This window comes from Chiloscyllium plagiosum, chromosome 6 (assembly GCF_004010195.1).
Source record: "Chiloscyllium plagiosum isolate BGI_BamShark_2017 chromosome 6, ASM401019v2, whole genome shotgun sequence".
NCBI lineage: Eukaryota > Metazoa > Chordata > Chondrichthyes > Orectolobiformes > Hemiscylliidae > Chiloscyllium > Chiloscyllium plagiosum.
The window spans coordinates 92,752,536-92,776,145 of record NC_057715.1 but is presented as its reverse complement, the minus strand read 5'-3'; the positions used below and the strand labels follow the sequence as shown (position 1 = coordinate 92,776,145).

The window sequence follows — 23,610 nt, the reverse complement described above, 5'->3', positions numbered from 1 at the left end:
CTTGAAGGGCTGACCTACAATGCTGGTCAACAGGGAATTCTGGAATGTTGGCCAAACCTTGGTGATATATTTCCAAGTCAGGATGGTAAGTGGCTTGAAAGGGAACTTGCAGGAAGTGGTGTTCACATATATCTGTACCCCGTCCTTCCAAATGGAAGTGTTGGATGGCTTAGAAGGTGTAGTTTTTTAGTGAATTTCTGCACTGCATCTTGTACAGAGTAAACACTGCTGAGTATTGATGGAGAGACTTTTGGATGTGATGCCAATCTTAGCTGCTATTTCCTGAATGGTGTCAAGCTTCTTAAATTCTGTTGGAGCTGCACCTATCCAGGCAAGTGGGGAGTATTCTGTCACACTCTTGACTTGTGCCTTGTCGATTGTGGACAGGCTTTGGGGAGTCAAACAGTGAGATACCCACTACAGTATTCTTAGCCTCTGACCTGCTCTAGTAGCCACTCTATTTATATGGCAAGTTTAGCTCAGTTTCTGGTCAATGGTAATTCTCAGGATGTTCATAGGAGGGGCAATGTCATTAAATGTCAAGAGTGGTAGTTAGACAGTCTCTTAGTGGAGATAGCAATTTGTGTGATATGAATGTTTCAACCTTTTTTGGCCCAATCCTGAATATTGTCCATGTCTTGCTGCATTAGAACATAGACTGATTCAATATCTGAAAAGGTGCGAATGGTGCTGAACATTGTGTAAGTATAGCGAATATCCTCACTAACTTTATGATGGATGGAAGGTCATTGATGAAGCAGCTGAAGATGGGTGGGCCTAGGACACTACCCTGAGAAGCCCTGCGCAGATGTGCTGAATTGAGATGACTAACCTCCAACAACCACAACCATTTTCTTATCTCTGCCAGGTATGACGCTATCCAGCAGAGAATTTACCCCATTCGCATTAATTCCAGTTTTGCTAAGGTCCCTTGATGCCACACTTGGTCAAATGTCAAGGGCTGTCACTCTCACCTCACTTCTGAAACTGAGCTCTTTTGTCCATTGAACCAAGTCTGTAATTAGGTCAACAGCTGAGTGGGATCGGCTGAACTCAAATTGGCTGTCAGTGAACAGGTTATTGCTGACACCTTCCATCATACTGATAATCAAGAGTAGACTAATGGGCCGTTAATTAGCCAGGTAGATTCCAGTGTCATAGCTGTAACGGAACAGCTCAGCTAGGGGAGCAACAAGCTCTGGAGCACAAGTCTCCAGTCCTACTGAAGGAATGTTGCCAGGGTCCCACAGCCTTTGCACTACCCAGTGTCTTGATATCACAATGAAAATGTTTCAGCCTTATCTTTTGCACTGGTGTCCTGGGCTCTCCCATCATTGAAGATGGGAATGTTTCTGGATACTCTGCCTCAAATGAGTTGTTTAATTACAATTACAAATGGATGTGGCTCAACAGTTAGCTCTATCTACCTTGCTGCTCATGTTGTTTAGCACACAAGCAGTTCTGTTTGGTAGCTTCACCAGAATTGGTGAAGGGGGCATAGCTTTAAATTAAGGGGGGGTAGGTATAGGACAGATGTTAGGGGTAGGTTCTTTACTCAGCGAGTCGTGAGTTCATGGAATGCCCTGCCAGTAGCAGTGGTGGACTCTCCCTCATTATGGGCATTTAAGCGGGCAATGGATAGGGATATGGAGGATAGTGGGCTAGTGTAGGTTAGGTGGGCTTGGATCGGCGCAACATCGAGGGCTGAAGGGCCTGTACTGCGCTGTATTCCTCTATGTTTTATGATCTATAATTCCTCATTTTTAAGTATGGCTGAAGCTACTCCTGGACTCTTCCTGCACTCTTCATTAAACCAGGGTTGGTCCCTTGGCTTCACAGCAACGGTAGAGTTGGAGATGTGCTAGCCTATGAGGTTGCAGATTAGATTAAGAGTACAAATCTGTTGCTGTTGATGGCCCAAAGTGCCTTAAGGTTGCCCAGTCTTGAGTTGCTAGATCTGTTCAAAATAATCTCACTTGGCACATCAAACACAATGAGGGTATTCTCAATGTGAAGGTGGGTCTTTATTTCCACAAAGACTGTGTCGTGGTCAATCTTACCAATACTGTCATGGACAGGTTGATCTGCAGCAGGCAAATTGGTGAATAGTGAGAAGAAGGCAGACAGCAATGGTGTGAGGAGAAACGTTCTTAAAGAGGTAACAAAGGAAATCCACAGGCATTTACAGTCATAGAAATGTACAGCACAGAAACAGACCCTTCTGTCCAACTCAACTATGCCAACAGATACCCTAAATTAATCTATTACCATTTGGCCCACATCCTTCTAAATCCTATTCATATACCCATCCAGATGCCTTTTAAATGTTGTAAGTGTACCAGCCTCTCCCACTTCCTCTGGCAACTCATCCATAAATGCACGTGAAAACGTGGCCCCGTAGGTTTCTTTGAAATCTTTCCCCTCTCACCCTAAACCTATGACCTCAAGTTGTAGACTCCCCCATCCTGACAAAAAGACCTTGTCTTTAGTGGGCAGCACGGTGGCACAGTGGTTAGCACTGCTGCCTCACTGCGCCAGAGACCCGGGTTCAATTCCCGCCTCAGGCGACTGACTGTGTGGAGTTTGCACGTTCTCCCCGTGTCTGCGTGGGTTTCCTCCGGGTGCTCCGGTTTCCTCCCACATCACAAAGATGTGCAGGGTCAGGTGAATTGGCCACACTAAATTGCCCGTAGTGCTAGGTAAGGGGTAAATGTAGGGGTATGGGTGGGTTTCGCTTCGGCGGGTCGGTGTGGACTTGTTGGGCCGAAGGGCCTGTTTCCACACTGTAATCTAATCTAATCTAATCTAATCAAATCTAATCTATTTACCCTATCCATGTCCTATGATATCACCTCTCAGCGTCCGATTCTCCAGGGAAAATACCCTTAGCCTATTCAACCTCTCCTTATTGCTCAAAGCCTTGCAAATATTTTCTGAAACCTTTCAAATTTCACAACATCCTTTCTATAGCAAGGAGACCAGAATTGCATACAGTATTCCTAAAGTGACCAAACCAATGTCCTGTACAGCTGCAAAATGATCTCCCAACTCCTACACTCAATGTTTCTGGCATTTAAATGACAAATAACAAACTGAAATATGAAATAAAAGCAGAATATGCATGAAATTCAAATTAGGTTAGCCCTAGGAGACGTACCTGAAACTGGAGCATCTCAAGCCGCTTATCAGTAAATTCAAAGAGAGACAAAGTTGTTTTCATCATGTATAGAGAGTTTACCATGTATGTTGCCATGTCAGCAGTGTCAAGGTTACTGGCAGATACAGTGCACAACTGTAATAGTGGGTCCATTATACAGGAAAGTACCTGATGGAAGAAAGTTAAGTACTTTAGTATATTTGGTTCAGTAAACAGCTAACCTAAGGCTTTAACGCATGCTCAAATAGTCACTTGGTAGTACAAAACCTGAATAAGAATTTCTGTACCAGTGTGATGTTACGTATATAGGTCATCTGCCCTGAAGAGCAGAGGATTGCAATCATTAGCGCATATCTTTGGCTGTTTGCAATGAGCAAGGTATTGACTGTACCCAACCAGCCACACTTGCAAAACTGACACACACACAATGTCTAATGTTGACTGGTTTGCTAAGTGGAGTTTTAACTAATTAGGTTATGCATTTCACTGTCTAATTTTTATTCACTTTTTCCTTTCGAAGTTGGTATTACACACAACAGAAGAAGTCTCCAAATGTCAGAAAATAATAAACACGAACAGTAAAAAAAATTCTCAACCAGAGAGGGATGAGCATAGTACTTGATTAAAGAGATTTTTTACTCCGTTATATATATAAAGTACAATGCAAATTGCACCAATGAAACTTGACTTTTCTGTGGGTTCACCCGTGTACATAAGACCATATGATGCTGGAGTAGAAGCAGGTTATTCAGCCCATTCAGTCTGTTTTGCCATTCACTTCAGTAGTATTTTGATGAAATGCCATAGCATACAAGATCCATTCGTCAACTGCATGGAAACAGGCTTGGAATAGATGGACGACTGATGACTGGATATGATGAACTCAGGGCTTTTTATCTATGCTATAAGAACTCTGACTTTCCGGCTCTATGACTCTCTTGCTACATCTCTCTCTATGAGATCACAGCTGATGTGATGATCCACAACTCCACTTTCCTGCCTTTTCTTCATAATCCTTGATTCCTTTACTTCTCAAAAATCTATCTCAGCCTTGAATATTCTTAATGACCCAGCTTCTAAAGCCCTCTGTGACAAAGTATTTCACAGACTTGCCATCTATCTAAAATTGATAGGCCTTTATTCTGAGATTTTGACCTCTGAGTCGAGAAGAGGTAACAATCTCTGAGCATCTTCCCTGCCAATCCCCCTAAGAGTTTTGTGTGTTTCAATAAAGTCATCTTTCATTTTTCTAAAATCCAATAATCTCAGGCCCATCAAACTTAACATCTCCTCATAAGATAGTTGCTCCACACTTGAGAGCAACCTAGTGAACCTTCTCTGGACTGCCTACAATGTCAATTTATTGACCCTTGGATAAGGGGACCAACATTTTTCATAGTATCCGAGGTGTGATCTAACTTATGGCTTATACAGTTTAGCAAGACATCTCTCTTTTTATACACTATTCCCTTTAAAATAAAGGCTTTCATTCCATTTCTCTTCCCTATTCAGCTATGATTTCATTGGATGGTGAAACAGGCTCAAGCGGCTGAATGATCAACTCCTGCTTCTAAGTTCCTATGTCTACCTAAACCTGTCTGCGAGCTTTTTGTGATTTGTGCACAAGGACCTCAAAATCCCTCTCAGTTGCAGCTTTCTGAAGTCTTTCTTACTTTTTGTAAAATTTATTTATGGATGTGGGTGTTGCTGACTGGGCAATATTTATTGATCATTGCCCTTGAGAAAATGATGGTGTTCAAATTGCAGCAGTCCATCTGCTCTATGTAGACCCCAACACTATAAGGGATGGAATTCCAGGATTTCTGCCTCTATCCCTTCTTGAGCAAGGATATCACACTGGCAGTTTTCCAATTTACTGAAACATTCCCAGAATCTAGTTGGTTCTAGAATACTTTGACCAATGCCTTCATTACGTCTGCAGGCATTTTACTTAAGTCCCTTGGATGAAAGCCACCAGGTCCTGGCACCTTGTCTACTTTTAGATCCATTAGTTTGTCAAACTGTTGGTCCCAATCCATTCAATCATCCCATTAGGACCTTGTTTATCTGACATCTTTATCATGTTTATAGAGTCCTCCAATGTGAACATCATTGCAAAACATCACTAAGTTATCTGTCATTTTCCTGTTCCCAGTTATCAATTCCCCATTGCTTCTTCCAATGGTCCCACATTCACCTTAGTTACTCTTTCCTTTTATATACTGGCAGAAGCCCTTGCTACTCATTTTAATGTTTCTAGCCAAATTCACTTTCATAATTAATTTTCTCCCTTTTAATTAGCTTTTTAGTAATCTGTTGCTGGTTCTAAATAAAATCCCAAGCCTTGGCCTATCACTAGTTATCACACTTTGCATACTCTCCTTGATTTTATTCTTAACCAATGTTTATCCTTCTCATCAAGTTGTTTTTTTCAACCAGAATAAACTTTTGTTAAGCATTATGAAATATCTGCTTAAATGACCGTCACTACTCATGTACAGAACCTACCCTTAGGCTATTTTCCTGGAGCACTTTAGACACCTCTGTCTTTAGATTGCTGCAATGGCCATTATTTTGTTGAAGCCACTGGCTTGAGACTTGAGTTGCTCTCCCTCAAACTGCATTTGAAATTCTATCATACTGTGATCATTAGAGGATCCTTAACTACAAGATCTCTATTAATCCTACTTCATTGCATATTACTAGATCTAAAATGGCCTATTCCCAGCTAGGTTGTGCAAAATACTGCTCGAAGAAATAACTCTTGATGCAGAACTTTAGTCTTCCTTATTCCCCTTGCCCTTGTGATTTGTCAAGTCAATATATATATTAAAATCATCCAATTGCAGTGCTCTTTTTCTGCACTTCCATTATTTCCTGATTTAAACATTGTCCTACAGTCAGGCAAGTCTTTGGGGCTTATTAATGACTCTCACTCTTGAATTCTTTCTATTGCTACTCCTCGTTTTCACCCAAACAGATTCTACATCACAATCTATTGCACCTATATCTCAGCACCTTAGCAGGGCTCTGATACCTTCTTTTATAAACAAAACTACTCCATCTCCTTTTCCGTTTTGTCTATTTTTCCAGAATGTTGAATATGGAGTTCCTGGTCTTTGTCATCCTTTAATCACATAATGCATCTTAAGATGCAGCCCATCTGGTCCAGGAGACATATCAGCCTTAGTTGCTGTATTTATTTACGTCCGCATATTTGGCTCTTGATTATTTACTATTTTTAGAATGCTAGGAGTCTTCTAGAATGCAGATTGATATAAATTATATATTCAACTTTGCTTAATTTCCTGGCATACATTTGTTGTCTTCTGAAATGTTACTCCAGTCCATGTGTGACTTTGCATTTTCACATAGGAGTCTGCTTGCAGCAAACATTGCAAGCCACAAAGTGCATGAAATGCATGAAAAGCGTGAATGTGGAGGTGGGCCAGTCAGAAGGCCCACCTTGATTCTGCAACATAGCAGCACAACTTCCAATATCACTTAACGATCCCTTAAATGCCACCCGTCATACACTCGCCCACAAACCTGCCCACTCAACAATTATTATGCCCGCAGCTCATGTACCATTCATAATTTCTTATCTTATATTCACTATGTACTATCCTTAGGATTCAAACAAACAGCTATTTTTAAATTGTGAAAAACTAAACCTTAACAATTTAACACAACCTTGAATTCAAACCTGCAATCCATTAAGTACCTATTAGGTTTGTAAACAAGAAATCACATCAAAGGCATACTCTGTTATCCAAGCTTTTGAAAGTGTCAATCATTCTTAGATCAACAAATCAACTGCTTAACTGAATCCAGTAGAGCTTTTGAAACTCAGTCAAGCATTCATAATAGCTATAACTGCAATAAAAGGTCCAGGCTGCAATTCTGAAAATGATACATTTCAAAAATGTTTCCATTTCAAAGCAGAGCTCCTGTCAATCAACTGAAAGGAGTAGTGCAGAAATATTTTCCTACTATCAAAAGCAAGGTTTTTTTCAACAGTTATCAGTCAATTTACATCACTACAAAAAACATAGCAGAGGTTAACAGGACATTGCTTTTTACGCTTAATGTATAATCACAATTCATTCATTGAATAAAGCAGTGCAATGCCTGAAAACATTTACACAATATTGGTCAATGCAAGTCTCAACCTTCATAAAAAACAGGTTTCTATGATGAATTGCAATAAAACAATCTAACAGTGGCATTTGACTATCAAAACATCATACACTTGCCTTTTAGAATGTTCCTGAATCTTCAACAGGGTTCTCCTAATAATGACAAATTCTCCAAGGAGGTAAATTTTATTAGAACCTTCAAAACCCACATCTGCACAGGAAAAGAGCATGCTGGAAGAAATGCAATTTTCCTGTAGTCCTCCCAATGGCGACCCTGACCTCAGAGGAGGTATGTATATCTTTTGCATCTATGGCATTCCTAATCTATGAAAGGGCCAAATGAAAATGGAACAGGGTCATGAAGGCAGAGGCAAGTTGTCCCTCCCACAAAAACAACTTATGTTAAGTGTTCATGACCCAATTCACACATCCATTAAAGTGATGAAAGTTAACGCTTTTGGTTACCGTTTGGACTAAAATATGAATGGTGAGACATCATATTAGTTTCGCATTAACAATATACCCACTTAACATTGTTCATATACAGATAATAAGAAATATTTGTGTACTAATTTAGAATGTATCCATAAATCACACTAAGCAATAGGTCCATGAAATTCAACAAAGAAATTTTAATCATGCGTATCAGTGAAATCAAAACACTTGATTGTACTACTTTGTACACAATCCATAACTTGGAGAGGTAAAATATTTTTAAATAGTGTGCTTTTGACAGTTAGGGAATGATGTGCTGAAAATAATGAAATGATTTTAAAGTATTTAAAACAAAGATTTAGGCAAATAAAAGTGCTGTGCACCTACAAACCATAAACATGAGTATGATATGAACGAATATGAAAATGGATACACAAAATATTTCAAGGTCTGTGAGCAAAGCAATCATATTTTTGGCAAGTTTGAATTTACCTGGACAAAATCTGCTTGTCGTGCATCCAGTGGAACAACTGAAGAGTCATGACAGGAAAGAACTTCACGCAACAGGGACAAAGTGTGATTCAGGGCAGTGGTAGGTCCAAGGTCTGGAGGAGGAAGCTCAACCTATGTGAATTGAAATTAAGGCATTACCTTCTTTCTTTGTAGTCATCAAATCAGTCAACTTTAGCACTTTTTAGAGTATCTTATGCACAAGTATCTTATGCAAGTTCAACATAACCTCCTTGCTAAAATAAAATAAAAGCAAATTACTGCGGATGCTGGAATCTGAAACCAAAAAAGTCTTTGTAGTCATCAAATCAGTCAACTTTAGCACTTTTTAATGTAGTTAGATATTCCAAGGCACTTTACAGAGGTGTTACCACACCAAATCACCATGAAATATTAGGACAGCTCAGTCAAAGAGGTTGGAATGTATAAAGTAGGAGAGACAGATACTGAGGTGGAGAGGTTGGTGGACAGAATTCCACAACTTAGAGCTTTGATAGCTGAAGGTACCACTATTAATGGTGGCATGATGACTACTGAGCATGTGCAATAGGCCAGAATTAGGGATACAGAGTTTCATGAAGTTGTAGGTAATGTTCCTTTTACGCTGCGTGGTTCGGTGGCCATACAGAATAGCAGAGTTCATCGCATAGGAACAGAAGTCAAAGAAGTTATACAGAAGGTGGTACATGGCGATGTTAAAAGGATCACACAGTGCAACAAATGGGAAATTAGAGGGGTAAGGCAATGGAGGGGTGTGAAAACAAGGATCAGAATTTGAAAACTGAGCCACTGCTGGACTGGGAGTCAATGTTGATCAGATAGCAGAACAGAACATGACTGGGATTTGTCTTTTTAATAACTTGCACTCTCAAAATCACAAAAATGTTATGGTGCAGAAGGAAGTCCTTTGACCCATTGTGTCTGCACTTGCTCTTCAAATTATTACCACTGGGGATTCTTCTGCTCTTCCCCTAATTTTGCACATTATTTCAATTTAAATAATCATCCAAAATCCTCTTGGATGTCTCCATTGAATCTGCCACCCCCACACACTCAGGCAGTGCATTTCAGACCCAAACTACTCACAGTGAAATATTTTTCTCAACCTGCTTTTGCTCCTTTTGCAAATTACTTTTAAATTGTACCCTTGGTCACAAAGCTGCTTCTTGGCCCTTTTAAGAGTGTACTACTTTGTACACAATCCATAACTTGGACTTCCACTCTATCAAGCTACTTCAAAACTTAGAATATCTCTGTCAAATCTCAACTTTTTTCATTCTAAGGAGAAATGTTTCATCCTTGAAACTATTTTTATAAATCATTTCTTCACTTTCTCCAACGTTTTCAAATCCTTCCTCTAAGGTCATGTCCAGAATTGAAAACAATAGTCTAACCGAGATTCAACAAGTATCTTATGCAAGTTCAACATAACCTCCTTGCTAAAATAAAATAAAAGCAAATTACTGCGGATGCTGGAATCTGAAACCAAAAAAGAAAATGCTGGAAAATCTCAGCAGGTCTGGCAGCATCTGTAAGGAGAGAAAAGAGCTGACGTTTCGAGTCTAACTGACCATTTGTCAAAGCTCGACAAAGCTTTGACAAAGGGTCAGTTAGACTCGAAACGTCAGCTCTTTTCTCTCCTTACAGATGCTGCCAGACCTGCTGAGATTTTCCAGCATTTTCTCTTTTGGTTAACCTCCTTGCTGTGGACCCCTTGCCACTACTAATAAAGCCAAATTAATGTCTTTTAATGTTCTTTCTGCTGAAATGCATCACGTCATATTTCTCTCAACTGAATCCCATTTGCCAAATCCACCAACTTGTCTACATTCGTTTTGAGTTCTACATTCATTTTGAGTTCTACATTGTTCTCCTCATCTGCAGAGTTTTGGATGAGTTCAGGTTTAGGGAGGCCACAAGGTAGACTAGTTGACCAGCAGAGTTTTCTCTTAGTGGAATTCAGAATTAACAACTGCATGGCTGAGGATATCAGCAGTGGGGTGGAGACTGACAATGTTATGCAAGTGGAAGTCTGTGGTCTTAGTATAATAAATAAATGGATTTTGTTGAGTGAAATTGCAAAACAATGCAGTCATGATTAGTTTTGACCTTTCACACGAATACAGTACAAAAGAATTAGGAGTGGGCGCAGGCCATCAATCAGGTCATGGCTGATTAGGTTGTAGTCCCAACATCATATTCCTGTCCACCTTGGATAATCTTTCACCCTCTTGTTTATCAAGAATCTATCAACCTCTGCTTTAAAAATATGCAAACTCTCTGCTTCCACTATCTTTGGAGGAAGGTATTCTAAGACTGGATAATTTTAATAACTCTATAGAGGGCAACAGGCATACAGCCTGTGGTAGGTCAAATTATGTGCTCATTATATATCATTAATATTAGTTCAAGGTTGCATTCAAGAGGTGCATTGAACTTTAAGATTTTCTCATTTCAGAGTTTAAACAAAGTACAAATGGAAAATGGACATAATCCAAAAAGGACTTCAGAACTTTATGAAAATCCTGATTGAGCATATTACAAGTACAGTTAAGATTAGAGCTGCAGTCTCTGAAGTAACCCTACTAATCTTTCAGCTGCTACATTTACAAAGATGTGTATTTTGGCATTAGCACTGAAAGAATGCAAGAAATGAAGTATAATCCAAAGCCGCACACAGCTAGTTATTTTCCTTTGCCATCAGTTGATTTGTACTGGAAAACGTTCTACTGAAAGTTACTGCAATGATTGATGTTACTTCTACAATTCACCTTATCCATTAATTTACTGGCATGAAGACCCAGGCTATTGAAGAACATTTTCTTGCTGAGAACATGCATTTCTTCAATTGTGGTCAGCAGTGTAGCTGCACAGTTTCCTACAATTCCACTGTTGAAAAGAAAAAGAGTGTCAGAATTGCACGTTTTGGTTGAATGTTGTCAATAGGTTCCTGGGTAAATATCCCGCACAAACCTAGAAGATTACTGGCCTATACTCAGACAACTTTACTCAGGGTAAGATGGCAGTAGGAGTACTATAATTGGCACATTGGCCACAACTGATGATATTCTTGCATAGATTAACTACAATATCGCAATACATCAGAAGGTTACGTGTGTGAGCAAAAGGGACTTGTAATATCCCAGATTTAATTCATGACTCTGGTCAATTATTCAGGGATATAAGAAACCTCAGCAGAAGTAGGCCATATGGTCCCTTAAACTTATTCTGACAGTTAACAGGATCATAGCTGATCTGATCTTGATCTCACCTTCCTGCTATTTTCCATAATCTTCAACTCCCCTACAGTTCAAGAATCCGTCTATTTCAGCCTTGAGTATATTCAGTGACTGAACCCCCACAGTTCACGGGCCCATTGAGAGAAGAAACTAAATCTTAAATGAGAGATTCCTTATTCTGAAATTGTGCCCACTAGCTTTGGATAATCTCACAAAGATAAGCAACCTCTCAATATCTACCCTGTCAATCCCTTCAGAGTCTTGTATGTTTTAGGAAGCACCTCACGTTCTTCTAAATTCCGAGAGTATAGACCCAACCTACTCAACCTATCCTCATAAGACAACTCCTTCATCCAGGAATCAACCAAGATTAAATTCTCTCAACTGCTCTGAATGCAAACATATTCCTCCTTAAGTAAGGAGACTAAAACAGCACAAAGTACTCTAGATGCGGTTTTACCAGTACCCTGTATAATTGTAGCAAGACTTCCTTACACTTATATACAAACCCCTGACAATAAACTACGTTTAACTTTCTAATTATTTGCTGTACTTTCACGATTACTTTGACTATTGGACTTATTTTTTACATTGCGCTCAGTTTGACTGCTTCTTAAACCTGTTTTGAATCACAAGCTCACACACTCATGATGTCAAAAATTAACAATACACTTGTATTCAAATAAGATAGCTTGTTTCAATGCTCACCTGATAGTATGGTGATAAAACTTGAGGAGATTGGAGAGTTTGTATAATAGAACTGCACCAGGTTCTGCTACTATAACCTGTTCGATACGCACCTAAAACAGCACCAGACAAAACACACGGAATTAATATTGCTTCAGATTTGCTGTAACTGACTTAATGAAATTTATTCTAAACAAGGTGAACCAAGGATTGTTTTCAATTACTTTTTAACTCGAACACACAGACATGTATAACAGGAACATTAGAAATATATGTGCATCTCACAAAATTTGTTTATATGTTACAATGCAAAATAATGATAGCAGAACTTAATTTAACAGGTATATATTTATTGAAAAAATGATATAAAATGCAGGAAATGTTGTTAACACGAAGTGTTAAGAAGAAATGAACTATAACTGTAAGCAGAGGTGTTGGAGAGGTAGTGCAATGACTGCATTGTGATTGGTACAAGTAAAGCCAAGATAATGCAGTCTCTCAAGTAAATTACAGAGAATAAATCTCTGAATGTGAAGAAAGCTTGCCTCAGAGAATAGTTAGCTAGTTCAGGTGGCTGGGGAGTAAGCAGGCTGGTCACCTGTTTTTGTCTGATCCTTGGACATTTCCACATGAAAGGGTTCACTTGTGATTGCAAATACTTGTATAGATAAGTTTTTTGCGTTTTTTTTGTGAAGCACTTTGCTTTAATAAAGAATATTTAGGTATTTTCCGTTTATAGAACTACCTGGACAACTGACATCTAAAGTAATCTTGATGGACCAGGAAAAGTGGAAATAAAGCCTACTGGTCCACATCTCAGTTGTCACCAAGACCTCTTCCACCTCCCATAATATCTTTCCATATCAGGACAAAAGCAGGAATGTTTGGCTTTGACATTTCTTCTCACACAGCAATGCTTCCAACACGTCGTCCAACCAAAATGGACATTTAGTTGCACTTCTTTCAATTTAGTATATTGCTGCTCATGATGTTGTATCCTCGATGCCAAAGAAACTAAACCACAGACTGAGCGATTGCTACGTGAAACACCTCTATTCAGGCTGCATCTAAGCACAAAGTCACCTGGTCATTTTAATTCACCACTTCGCTATCTTCTTGATTTTTCTGATCTTGGTCTCCTGCGGTGTTGCAATGAAGCTCAGGGGACAGCTCTCTAACAAGTCTGGGCACTTTACAACCATGGAGATTCAACACTGTGTTAACAATGATCAGTTGTAACCTCAGCCCTATATTTCGTTTCCTTTTCATTTACAGGTATCTTTTGTTGCTCTGGTTGGCAGCTTTCAGGATCCTGCCATTCATACCTCTCTGGACACTATTTATTTTACTTGTCCATTACCTTCCTTTGGCCTTGCACCTTGGGAAATAATACTTTGTGAGAAAGGTCACAGACCTGAAATACTAACTTCATGTTTTCTTGTAAAGATGGTATGTTTTTCACTTTTCTATATTTTCATCCTGATTGAAATGGAAAGCGGGCTGTTTTAAAAATGGAGGATTGTGAAACTGTATTGCAGCACTTTTTAAAAGAAAGTTACCTGACAGTCTTTGTAAGTGCTGATAAAACTGCCGTGTGTTCAAGCAATGGGGCAAATTTAGTTGCAGACAAACTGGTGCCAAGGGGTGTATGAATTGAGATTCAACTGGAATTATGTTACCTGATTGGTCTAAGGAATGGTAACCCGTTATTAATGACAAAGTCCTTTTGCTTGCCAATGACTATGTGCTTAGCTTCTAGATTGTTAAACAGCTTGTGGGTGTGAATGATTAGTCAGAAACCATCAAGCCTCCAGAAAGAAAGGAGCTGTCCCTTCTCTGCAGTAAAAAAAAGGCTCAAGCCCGAAGAAAGCCAGTTTATTTCCTCTCATCACTTGCTGTAAGCCGTGGCTCTTAACAAATAAGTCAAGTAATCCATAAATGTGAATCAGCTCCTTTGGACTTGCTGGAGGCAACTGAAAATACATGGAGGATGAAGATTGAGGAATGGCAAGTCCAAATAAGCAAAAAAAGGATCATCTCAGTGAACCGTCAGGACCTATCTTCCAAGTCCTTCTCTCGCCCAAAACATATGTTTTGCTGTCTGCCTGTGTTTGCCTGCCTGTATGTGAGGTGGCGGTGGGATGATGGAGTTAGAGTTATAATTCTTGTTTAAGTGCAGAAATCTGATTTCTGTTAACCTAGGTTGAAAAACCAGGTAAAATAGGGAGTTTTACATAGCTTTAGAATGTTTTACATGTCTGTGACAACTCCAGGCTCTTGATTTCCAATTCAGTGAGGCGTAACACTCTCCTCAGATGCTACCAGACCTGCCGAGCATTTTCAGCTTCTTCTATTTTTAATATTCAGCTAATGCTTTTCCATCCTCAACAAATCCAAATTAGTTTTCAGTTTCTAATTTGGTACATAGAACATAAAAGTGCAAAATTTTTGTTTACATTAAGGAATTGCAGTAATGATGCATTCCAGTTTTGGACAAATTTCCCATAATTATTCCCTTGCACAAATATTCTGAGGGTTCTACTAATGAAGGCAAACCCAGATGTGCAGTCAGGAGGTGCAAAACAATACTTTGCGTCCATTGCATTAAAGGTGGGTGGAGTGCCTAAACAGAACACACCTATTTTTAGCAGTGCCAACAACTTAGAATTCCCAAAGCACTAAATCTGATGTTGAATTAAAAATCTTTACTTACACTATAAAGGTGCTGAACATGTTTTTAGTCTTTTGTGGTGCAGCGGTAGTATCCCTACCTTTGAGCCAGGAGACTCAGATTCAAGTTGCACCTTTTGCGTTATAATATCGCTGAACAGGTTTAATAGAAAATAGTTTTTAGTGCGAACTCAAGACACCTGTTTTGGTACTGCATCAGGATTCCCTTTGAGAATAGATGATGACTTTTCTGCACTGTAAACATGTTTTATTCGTGTGATTCTCCACACTGTTCTCCTTTCCTTTATTTTACACTTTATTCCCTTCTTAACAGCAGGTTATCTGCTTTCATACGTTCACAATTAAGTGACACAAGAAGAAAAATAGGCTGAATGGATTAATCTTCTTGATTTTCTTCTTTTGAATCACCAGAAGTCCAGCTGCACTCAGAAACCTGATGCATGCAAAATCATGTAAAGTTGTGCTAATCGTTCCTTAGTGCAATATGTTTCGGCAACAATATAGTCGTCAACATGTGTTTTACTTGTTAGTAAAGGTTACTTAGTTATCTCAAAAAAAGATAACCTTTCTTGGGGACAAAGATGAAAACCTAGTCTTTCTAACAAACACACTACTGAACTGCGCTGAAAAGAAAAAGAATTAACTAATTTCCTTGCAATTAAAAACTTTACTGTCTCTATGAATTGTTGAATTCCACTGCTATTCAGCAACATTACTCAGAATGCACCATAAAATTTATGGTTCTATATGATCCATTATGATGCATTTTTTTTCTTGAATTTCCTTTACACATAAGATACTTGTGAAGTTTGGATTAATAATGCCTTTTTTAAATTCTCCTGTAGGCCAGTATTTACTGCTCGTTCCTAGTTGCCCTTGAGATGGCCTCCTTAGCCATCAGAAGGTGCACAAACTATCCTGAAACTAATTAGTTTTGCTCAGTGATTGGAGGGTTAACATTTAATTCTGATTACTAAATGTTAAGCTTTAAGTTTAAAAACTTATAAAAACCATGGCAGAAATATGTTTACTGTGACAACAATAAGCACAATTAAAAAAAACCTGACCAGCAACAATTTAGCACTTTGAGTATCCCCTTCTTGAAACATATTTTCCATTTTTCTCTTGATTTACTGATATATTTTGTAAAAGTGCTTCATTTTTATCTCAGATGACATGGTTAATATAAAGTGACTTGCAACATAAATCTTGTATTCTGTTGATCAGTCTAACAGTATCTCCCAGAATATTATATTATCTGTTTATCCACTAACCCATAACTTTTATTTTAGCACTCAAGTTTATGGAAAGTAAACTTAAAATAAGTAGGATTTAGATTAAAAACTACTAAATAGTTTCTTTATTGTTATCATTTTCTTGCTTACTCTCCTAAAGGTCTTTACTGCTTAGTAGCATATGATCTCTCAACTTTTTGTAGCTTCTCCAAGCACCAGTTTCTCACTCATGATCCTTGGCACATTATTCATAAGTGGTAGTGTCATAGCCAGCCAGATGCACATACATAATGCACATGTGCATGCACACCCTTCCGGCAAAGGCACTTGATTAGTGATGAGGACCTGGAAATTCGGTCAATGCTTCAACCTTAACTCAGAAGCCCTGAGACTAACAGTATGGATGGTAGCATTAAGTATAGACTGTGCTTTGACCAGTTGTATAACTCTCTGGATAAATTCCACCAGTCTTGATATGCAATAAACCTGAAGCAGCAAGAAGGCCAAACTTTAAAAAAAAAATTAAAAACCTCTGCCTCTAGGATTTCATAAACTCTTTGATCTTCAATGCATTCTTAGCTTGAATATATTAAACCAAAAGACTAATAAATTCTGTCGGTACCTTTAAAGGTCTGCACACTCCTTCAGTGATGTGTCCGACCACCTGCTGAATATTATCTTGCACACCTGTAATAATAAAGAATGTCTTACTTTAAAGTACAGCTTAGCCTAGCTGTGGCAAACCTTTTACTCATACTCAGATCTTCCATGATCTCAGCAAAAAAAACCACAGTTCTGGCAGGGGAACAGCTTACGTCTCTGTAAAATGAAGCTCTATAAAGAAAGTAGCAAAAAAAGGAAGGCAGATTATTATTTGAATGGCTGTAAATTGAGGAAAGGGAATATTCAATGAGACCTGGGTGCTCTTCATGTACCAGTTGCTGAAAGTAAGCAGGTAGTGAAGAAGGCAAACTGTATATTGGCTTTCATAGCAAGAGAGTTCATAGCACAGGAACAAGAATGTCTTGTTGCAATTATACAGGGCAATGGTAAGGCCACAGCTGGAATACTGTGTGCAGTTTTGGTCTCCTTATCGGAGGAAGAATGATATTTTATAGAGAGGGAATACAGTGAAGATTTATCAAATTGTTTCAAGGGATGGCAGGACAGATGTATGAGGTTAGGCTGGTATTCATTGGAGTTTAGAAGAATGAGGTGGGATTTAATACAAACCTATAAAATTCTAACAGGACTAGACAGTTTAGATGCAGGAAGGATGTTCCCAATGGTGGGGGAGTCCAGAACCAGGAGCCGTAGATTAAGGATAACGAGTTAACCCTTTAGGACTAAGAAGAGGAGAAAGCTTTTTACCCAGAGAGTGGTGAACGTTTGAAATTTGCTGCAATAGAAAGTAGTTGAGGCTAAAACATTGTACTTTCAAGGAGGAGGTAGATATAGCTCTTGTGGCTAAATGGATCAAGGGATAGTGGTGAGGGTGGGATTACTGTATTGAGCTTGATGATCAGCCATTGTCATACTAAATGGTGTAATAGGCTTGAGGAGCCAAATGGCCTAATACTGCTCCTTTTTTTTTCTTTTTTTTTGTTTCTATGCAAGGGAAACTCTGTACTTATTCACAATACTGAATCCAACATGGTGTTAATAGTGGTCAATATTTAACTGCAAAACAATTGTACAGTCTGCTAACTAAAATTGAGACTCACTGCAACAAGAGATTGATAATGAGACTGATAGAAGTGAAGTATTTAAAGGAATTAATTTATTTGCAGATTTGGCTAAAACCAAAGAATTGCTTTAAGATCAAGACATACTTGCCCCATGTGTGATGTTACTGAAGTGCCCTGCAGTTTTTGGAAATTTAACATTAAGTGTGATTTAAAGAATATGTTTCTTATAATCCTCTCAGGTAGCTATTCAAAATGCCAGCACTAAGAACAGAAAGGATCTATCACTTTTGTTGGATCTTTCCTTAAAGCAGATTTGTCCAAACTTTCCAACTTTACAAGGTACTTGGGTATCAATTATTGCAGGCCACAGAGTTTAAATCAATTTTAAATTTGTTAAAATAGCAAGCTGCAGACAAGGCTTAGTATTCTGATTTAAGACTCATCAAACAATGGAACAACCAGATAAATATCTGCACTTAACAAGCCCATAAAACAATGAAATTTCAATTGGGCAGAAGACTTCAAGATACCAGCAGAAACTGAACAGTTGTTTGGGCTACACAACACAAGCTAGTTTGCCCAGGCTTGCTGACTCTTGCTTCAAAAACATTCACTTGCAGAATGACCAATGTATAGACTGCCATCTAGTGTAACACATTTTGAGTCAGCTGGAGTATTGAAAAGGGATCTAATCAACTCAATTCAGGAGAAACATTTGAACCTGAAGGCATAAGAAAAAGAACTAGCTAGAATACACTGAAAAGGTCATTCAAATCACACTGAATGACAGCTTAATCTGAACTACCTATTATAATTTAAATTTACTTTAGCTGGAATCTGTATTTGATTATTTGGTTAATAATTCAGAGATATCTTATACTATTTGAAATAAAAATACCGAAAAGGAATTTTAAGCAAAATTTAATTAATAAATGACAGAAACATGCACAAAAATAAGTTTTTATCTAACACTTGAATGCTATCATGATGTAACCTGTTATGGAAGTCTTGACTACTCAATTTTCTACAGTTCTTATGTATTACTACGTCTCATTCTGTAGTCTGCCACAGCTTCAGAAGTGTCATTGACAAGCACAAATGCAAACGAGTCAGAAAGAATACACGGAGAGTTAAACAGGGTGAATCTCAGACATAACACCATCATAAGTATGTGTATATTAAAAAATGTATAACTTATCCTATTTTAAAATTATTTTTTCCACCTGCTTCTGTAGGTATATTACACCACATCATTTAATTTTTTTCTTCATTTCTTTTAATTGGAAAATTGCTGTTCAGCAAATAGTAATTAATTATATGTTTAATTGACTATAACAAACACTTCACTATAAATAACAAATCTGATAACTGCATAAAATTCTATGCTAGTCATGGAAATTATCCTTGAAGTGCCACTAAATTTTAGGGTCCTCAATTACAAACAGCTTCTTCAAAATCACAGAGGTTTGCAGGCCACTTAAAAAGATTAAACAATTACCTTGCATAGTTACAAGCTTCAGCAAAACTTCAAGATGTTCTTTCTCTGAAGCAGCTGCCTGGTGTAGCCAGGCCAACATATCGCCAACATACCTGAAAGCACAAGAGTGAATCAAGTCAGGTGCAAGAAAATACTAACAGCGAACGTAAAATGCTCAAGTATCCAAAGACATACCTTAAAGGGTCGTGCGAGTGCATTTCAATTGGCCGAGGAGTTCCACCAGGCCCACCTCGGGTGAGGGCATCTATAAAACCACGAACCACTGCACTCCTTCTGGCTGTGCCAAACTCATCAAGGATGTAGCTAAGGCAATAAGTACAAATGTGTAATGTAAAAAATGAAGTACATAAACCTTAGAAGAGAAAACTAAACTTGTGAAGCAAATGCTCATTGTCAAACAGGAAACCTTATTTTCCAAAGCATTATTTCTCTAAATGAACTAACTAAGAGGACTTTTCTATGAAGTTCAACATTCTTCTTTTGGATTTATGGAGTTACTGTTCACAAAACTTGGAGGTGATGGGCTCTGTAATGTGGTAGTGATGGCATTAAAGGAAAAGTCTGCCTCTTAGCACTGGTGCCTATCTAACTGAGTTATTTAAATGGATACCTTACCAACCTCAATTTTTTAACAAATGATAATAAATAGTAGCCTGCATTCAGGCTATGAAAATAGGCCAAGGAATAACATGAACAGTCATATTTTAAAACAATCTATTCTTGAGTGGGTCCTAAAATTACACAAATTCATACCACTGTTCAGGAAGGATAATCAGAATATGCAGACTACATTCTTATCTTTCCCAAAGAATTGCATAACGAATATGGATAACTAATTATCAGAGACACAAAACTGAAACAAAGGCATATTCAGCATATGTAATTGATAAATGAGGTTTCCTTACTGATGCATCTCACAAGGATTCTCACTTGCTGATTTTAGGCAGCTATTGGGTAATGATTCATTTCTACAGATTAACGCATTCTCACGTCCATCGATGAATTTGCAACCTCAACCGAACCATGAAAGAGAAATGTCAAGTGATGGCAAGTTGTTATCGGACAGGGGTGGGGGGAAATGCCAATCAATCAGTCAACCCCCTATAAGTTCTAACTACATATACAGCAGCTGATTCCTGGAGTTCGAATATTCCACAACCTCCTGCTTGGTGATGGGAACATGATTGGAAATCTAATGTTAAATGTGGGAAAATATTTCAAATCAGAAAAAGCTGAAGACAATTATGAACATTGATTTGGTTATGGTCTGGAGCACTAAGAAACAAAAATCAAACACAAATTTGTAAGAATATCTTTTCCAGGTCGAGGTCTTTACAATTTAACTTATATACATTTAAATGTCAGTTTAGGCCATTTTTTTTACATAGATATAACAGAAGCACCAGCACCAAACTATAAAAAGGCCTAAGGACTGCAGCAAGCAACAGCTTTTTCCTGCAAGTGAAGTAATTATTATTGTATAGCTCATTAGCAAGATTTAATATTAGCAAACCACAAAAATGATTAAAAAAATAGAGAAAATTATTGTAAATTGAATGCAACTGAATGCTGTCAGCTCTTCCCCACAAATTAATATGTTGCATCAGACCTTTAGTTACCACATTTAATTTAAATTCATCAACATAATTACATGCATTTGGCAGGAAACACTTGATAATTTATATCAATACATCCATCCATTATGGTGGCGTTTAGTTACAATCAACTAAATTAGTTTTTTTTTCTAACATCTCCAGTTTTTGACAATTGCAACTTGTCCTTTTGTAGGCAATTAAAAAGTTGCAAAGGTCATTAGCAAAACTGAAGCACATGGAATTAAATAGGCAATAGCAATATCGAAGCAGAACTGACGAAGGACAGAAAACAGAAAGCAGTGGTAAATGGTTGTGTTTCAAACTCAAGGGGAGTATCTTGCTAATCAGGGATTGGTATTGTTTTCACATATGACTTCAGGAGGACATAGACTGGTAAAATGGGCAGACAGAGGATAGATTAAATTTAAACCAAAGATATATGAAATTACGCTTTTTGAGGAATGACAATATAAACTAAATGGTACAAATGTTTTGGGATAGAGAACAGAGAGACTACAGCTTAGCATACATCAACCTTTGGACATGGTAGGACAAACATGGCAAAATTATTAAAATTCCTGATGAAGGGCTTTTGCCCGAAACGTCGATTTCGTTGCTCCTTGGATGCTGCCTGAACTGGCTCTTCCAGCACCACTAATCCAGAATCTGGTTTCCAGCATCTGCAGTCATTGTTTTTATCTCCAAAATTATTAAAAAGTCACGCGCAAACCCTAAATTTGTAAATAGTGGGGACAAAGTAAGAAGAAACGGGTTCAACTGGCAGCAAGGTTAATAAACAGAGGACAGGTGCTTCAAGTACTTAAGTTAATCTAAGATCAGAGATGGAATGTCACTGTCACAGTGTTAGGATGACGGTGGACAGTTAAAGGATGACCAAGGGAAAGCACACAGTGCTGTTTGGAATGTCAAGGTGATGGACTCAAACCTGGAGGTGGCTGAAGATGGACAGTGACTGATTTCAGGTGGAGGGTAATTCTTGTTATATCATTGGTGATGGGTCCAACCTTATGAGTCTGCCGGCAGGAGTTTAGCTCCAAGTAGACAATGACCACACTGGGAGTGGAGGTGGGGGAAGGAAGGAAAGGTGTTTTGGGTGTGACTCATGGAACATTTCCAAATCTTTGCAGTTGTGTGCTTTTCCTTGAGCATTTATATCATTATTTTCTTCACATAGCAAACTCAGTATTGTCTTCACACAGTTAACTCAATGAATTTGCTATGCAATTCAACATTATTACAACCTCTGGAACAGCAGGATAGAATATGACCAAGGAGGGTTGTCATAACAACAAATGTGGGAAGGCCAGCAGCAGACAACATTGGAGGGGGAAGGTGGTCAGGAACCAGACATCCAGGGTCTGCAATTGCATCCGCAACAGCTCCTGACATACAGTGGGGGAAAACCCACTTCTAGTTGTGCTGTTGGGACTCAGATTCCTCTTGATCACTCCTTGGACATAATTTAATGTGACAAATGCAACTACACAAACGTAAAATCTATAATTTATTAGCTATGGTTACAGTGCATTACATGATTTATAAATCTACCTAGAAATGCATTTTCACAGTGAATACTATCTGGAATTGGGAGAACCATGTACTTATCTATCCTGCATAATGCACATAACTTCTGTCGATGCATATTAATCCAGCTCTTGTTGCAAATTCCTTTGAAAGATACTTCAAACATGCTCTTTGCTAGAATCAAATAAAATCTTAATTTCCCACAGGAAATCACCATAACCATGCTAAATTCTCAGCTTTAATCATGTTGGTTCGTTCAATGTACAGTTAACAAGACAACAAAAAGCAATGTATCAGATTTAGTCAATCATATTTCTTTTTCCTGTGTCATACTTGTCAATTAGCTTAAATTGTTCCCACAGCCATACTACATCTAGTGTAATGAGACTTATTGCACCAGAATGACTATGTAGCAAGCAGGTGTACGTAAACACAAGAATTAGCTTCACATTGTTACAGCTTTAGCTACAATTCAAATTCATGCCAAGGACCTCATCTCAAAAATTATCTCCATGTTCAAATGCTTGCTCCAAATAGGGCTTAAAATATAAACTACAATTAAGTTGTATTCGAAATAAACATTAAGCAGTGGCAGAAAGTCAACTCAGTGGATTCCTCTCGCTTTTAGGATGTATAACTAAAATAATGAAAGATGTGCCAATTTATAATCTACTGATAACACTAAACCAACTTCCATTATTCATAGTTTACACATGTGATATGTTCCATCCGCTCTGGAATCTGCACATGTCCACTCCATATGAAATGTGAAAAAGGGTGCAGACAGTTGCCCAAACTTCATCATTCACTGGGTAACAATAATTAAAAAACTGGACCAAACGTTCAAGTGGCAGAACCAGAATGTTAACAAGATATTGAAGTTTAGATGATCTTTCCTGATTTTACTCTACATAACTCTTATAAGAGAATGTGAGATTGGTCATAGAGATGTACAGCATGGAAACAGACCCTTCGGTCCAAACCGTCCATGCCGACCAGATATCCCAACCCAATCTAGTCCCACCTGCCAGCACCCGGCCCCAATCCCTCCAAACCCTTCCTATTCATATACCCATCCAAATGCCTCTTAAATTTTGCAATTGTACCAGTCTCCACCACATCCTCTGGGCAGCTCATTCCATACACATAACACCCTCTGCATGAAAAAGCTGCCCCTTAGGTCTCTTTTAT

General features: G+C 38.3%; 1 protein-coding gene across 1 annotated transcript in view; it reads right to left on the bottom strand.

Annotated features, from left to right (window-relative positions):
- cog6 (component of oligomeric golgi complex 6) overlaps positions 1-23,610 on the bottom strand; it is a 96,452-nt gene that overhangs the window by 14,846 nt on the left and 57,996 nt on the right. Inside the window, exons 9-15 of the mRNA XM_043692125.1 lie at positions 19,454-19,582; positions 19,280-19,371; positions 16,716-16,780; positions 12,189-12,280; positions 11,013-11,130; positions 8,224-8,355; positions 3,158-3,325 (exon numbers count right to left, since the gene is read on the bottom strand). Coding sequence (XP_043548060.1) covers positions 3,158-3,325; positions 8,224-8,355; positions 11,013-11,130; positions 12,189-12,280; positions 16,716-16,780; positions 19,280-19,371; positions 19,454-19,582 — 796 coding nt within the window. The remainder of the gene's footprint in view (positions 1-3,157; positions 3,326-8,223; positions 8,356-11,012; positions 11,131-12,188; positions 12,281-16,715; positions 16,781-19,279; positions 19,372-19,453; positions 19,583-23,610) is intronic.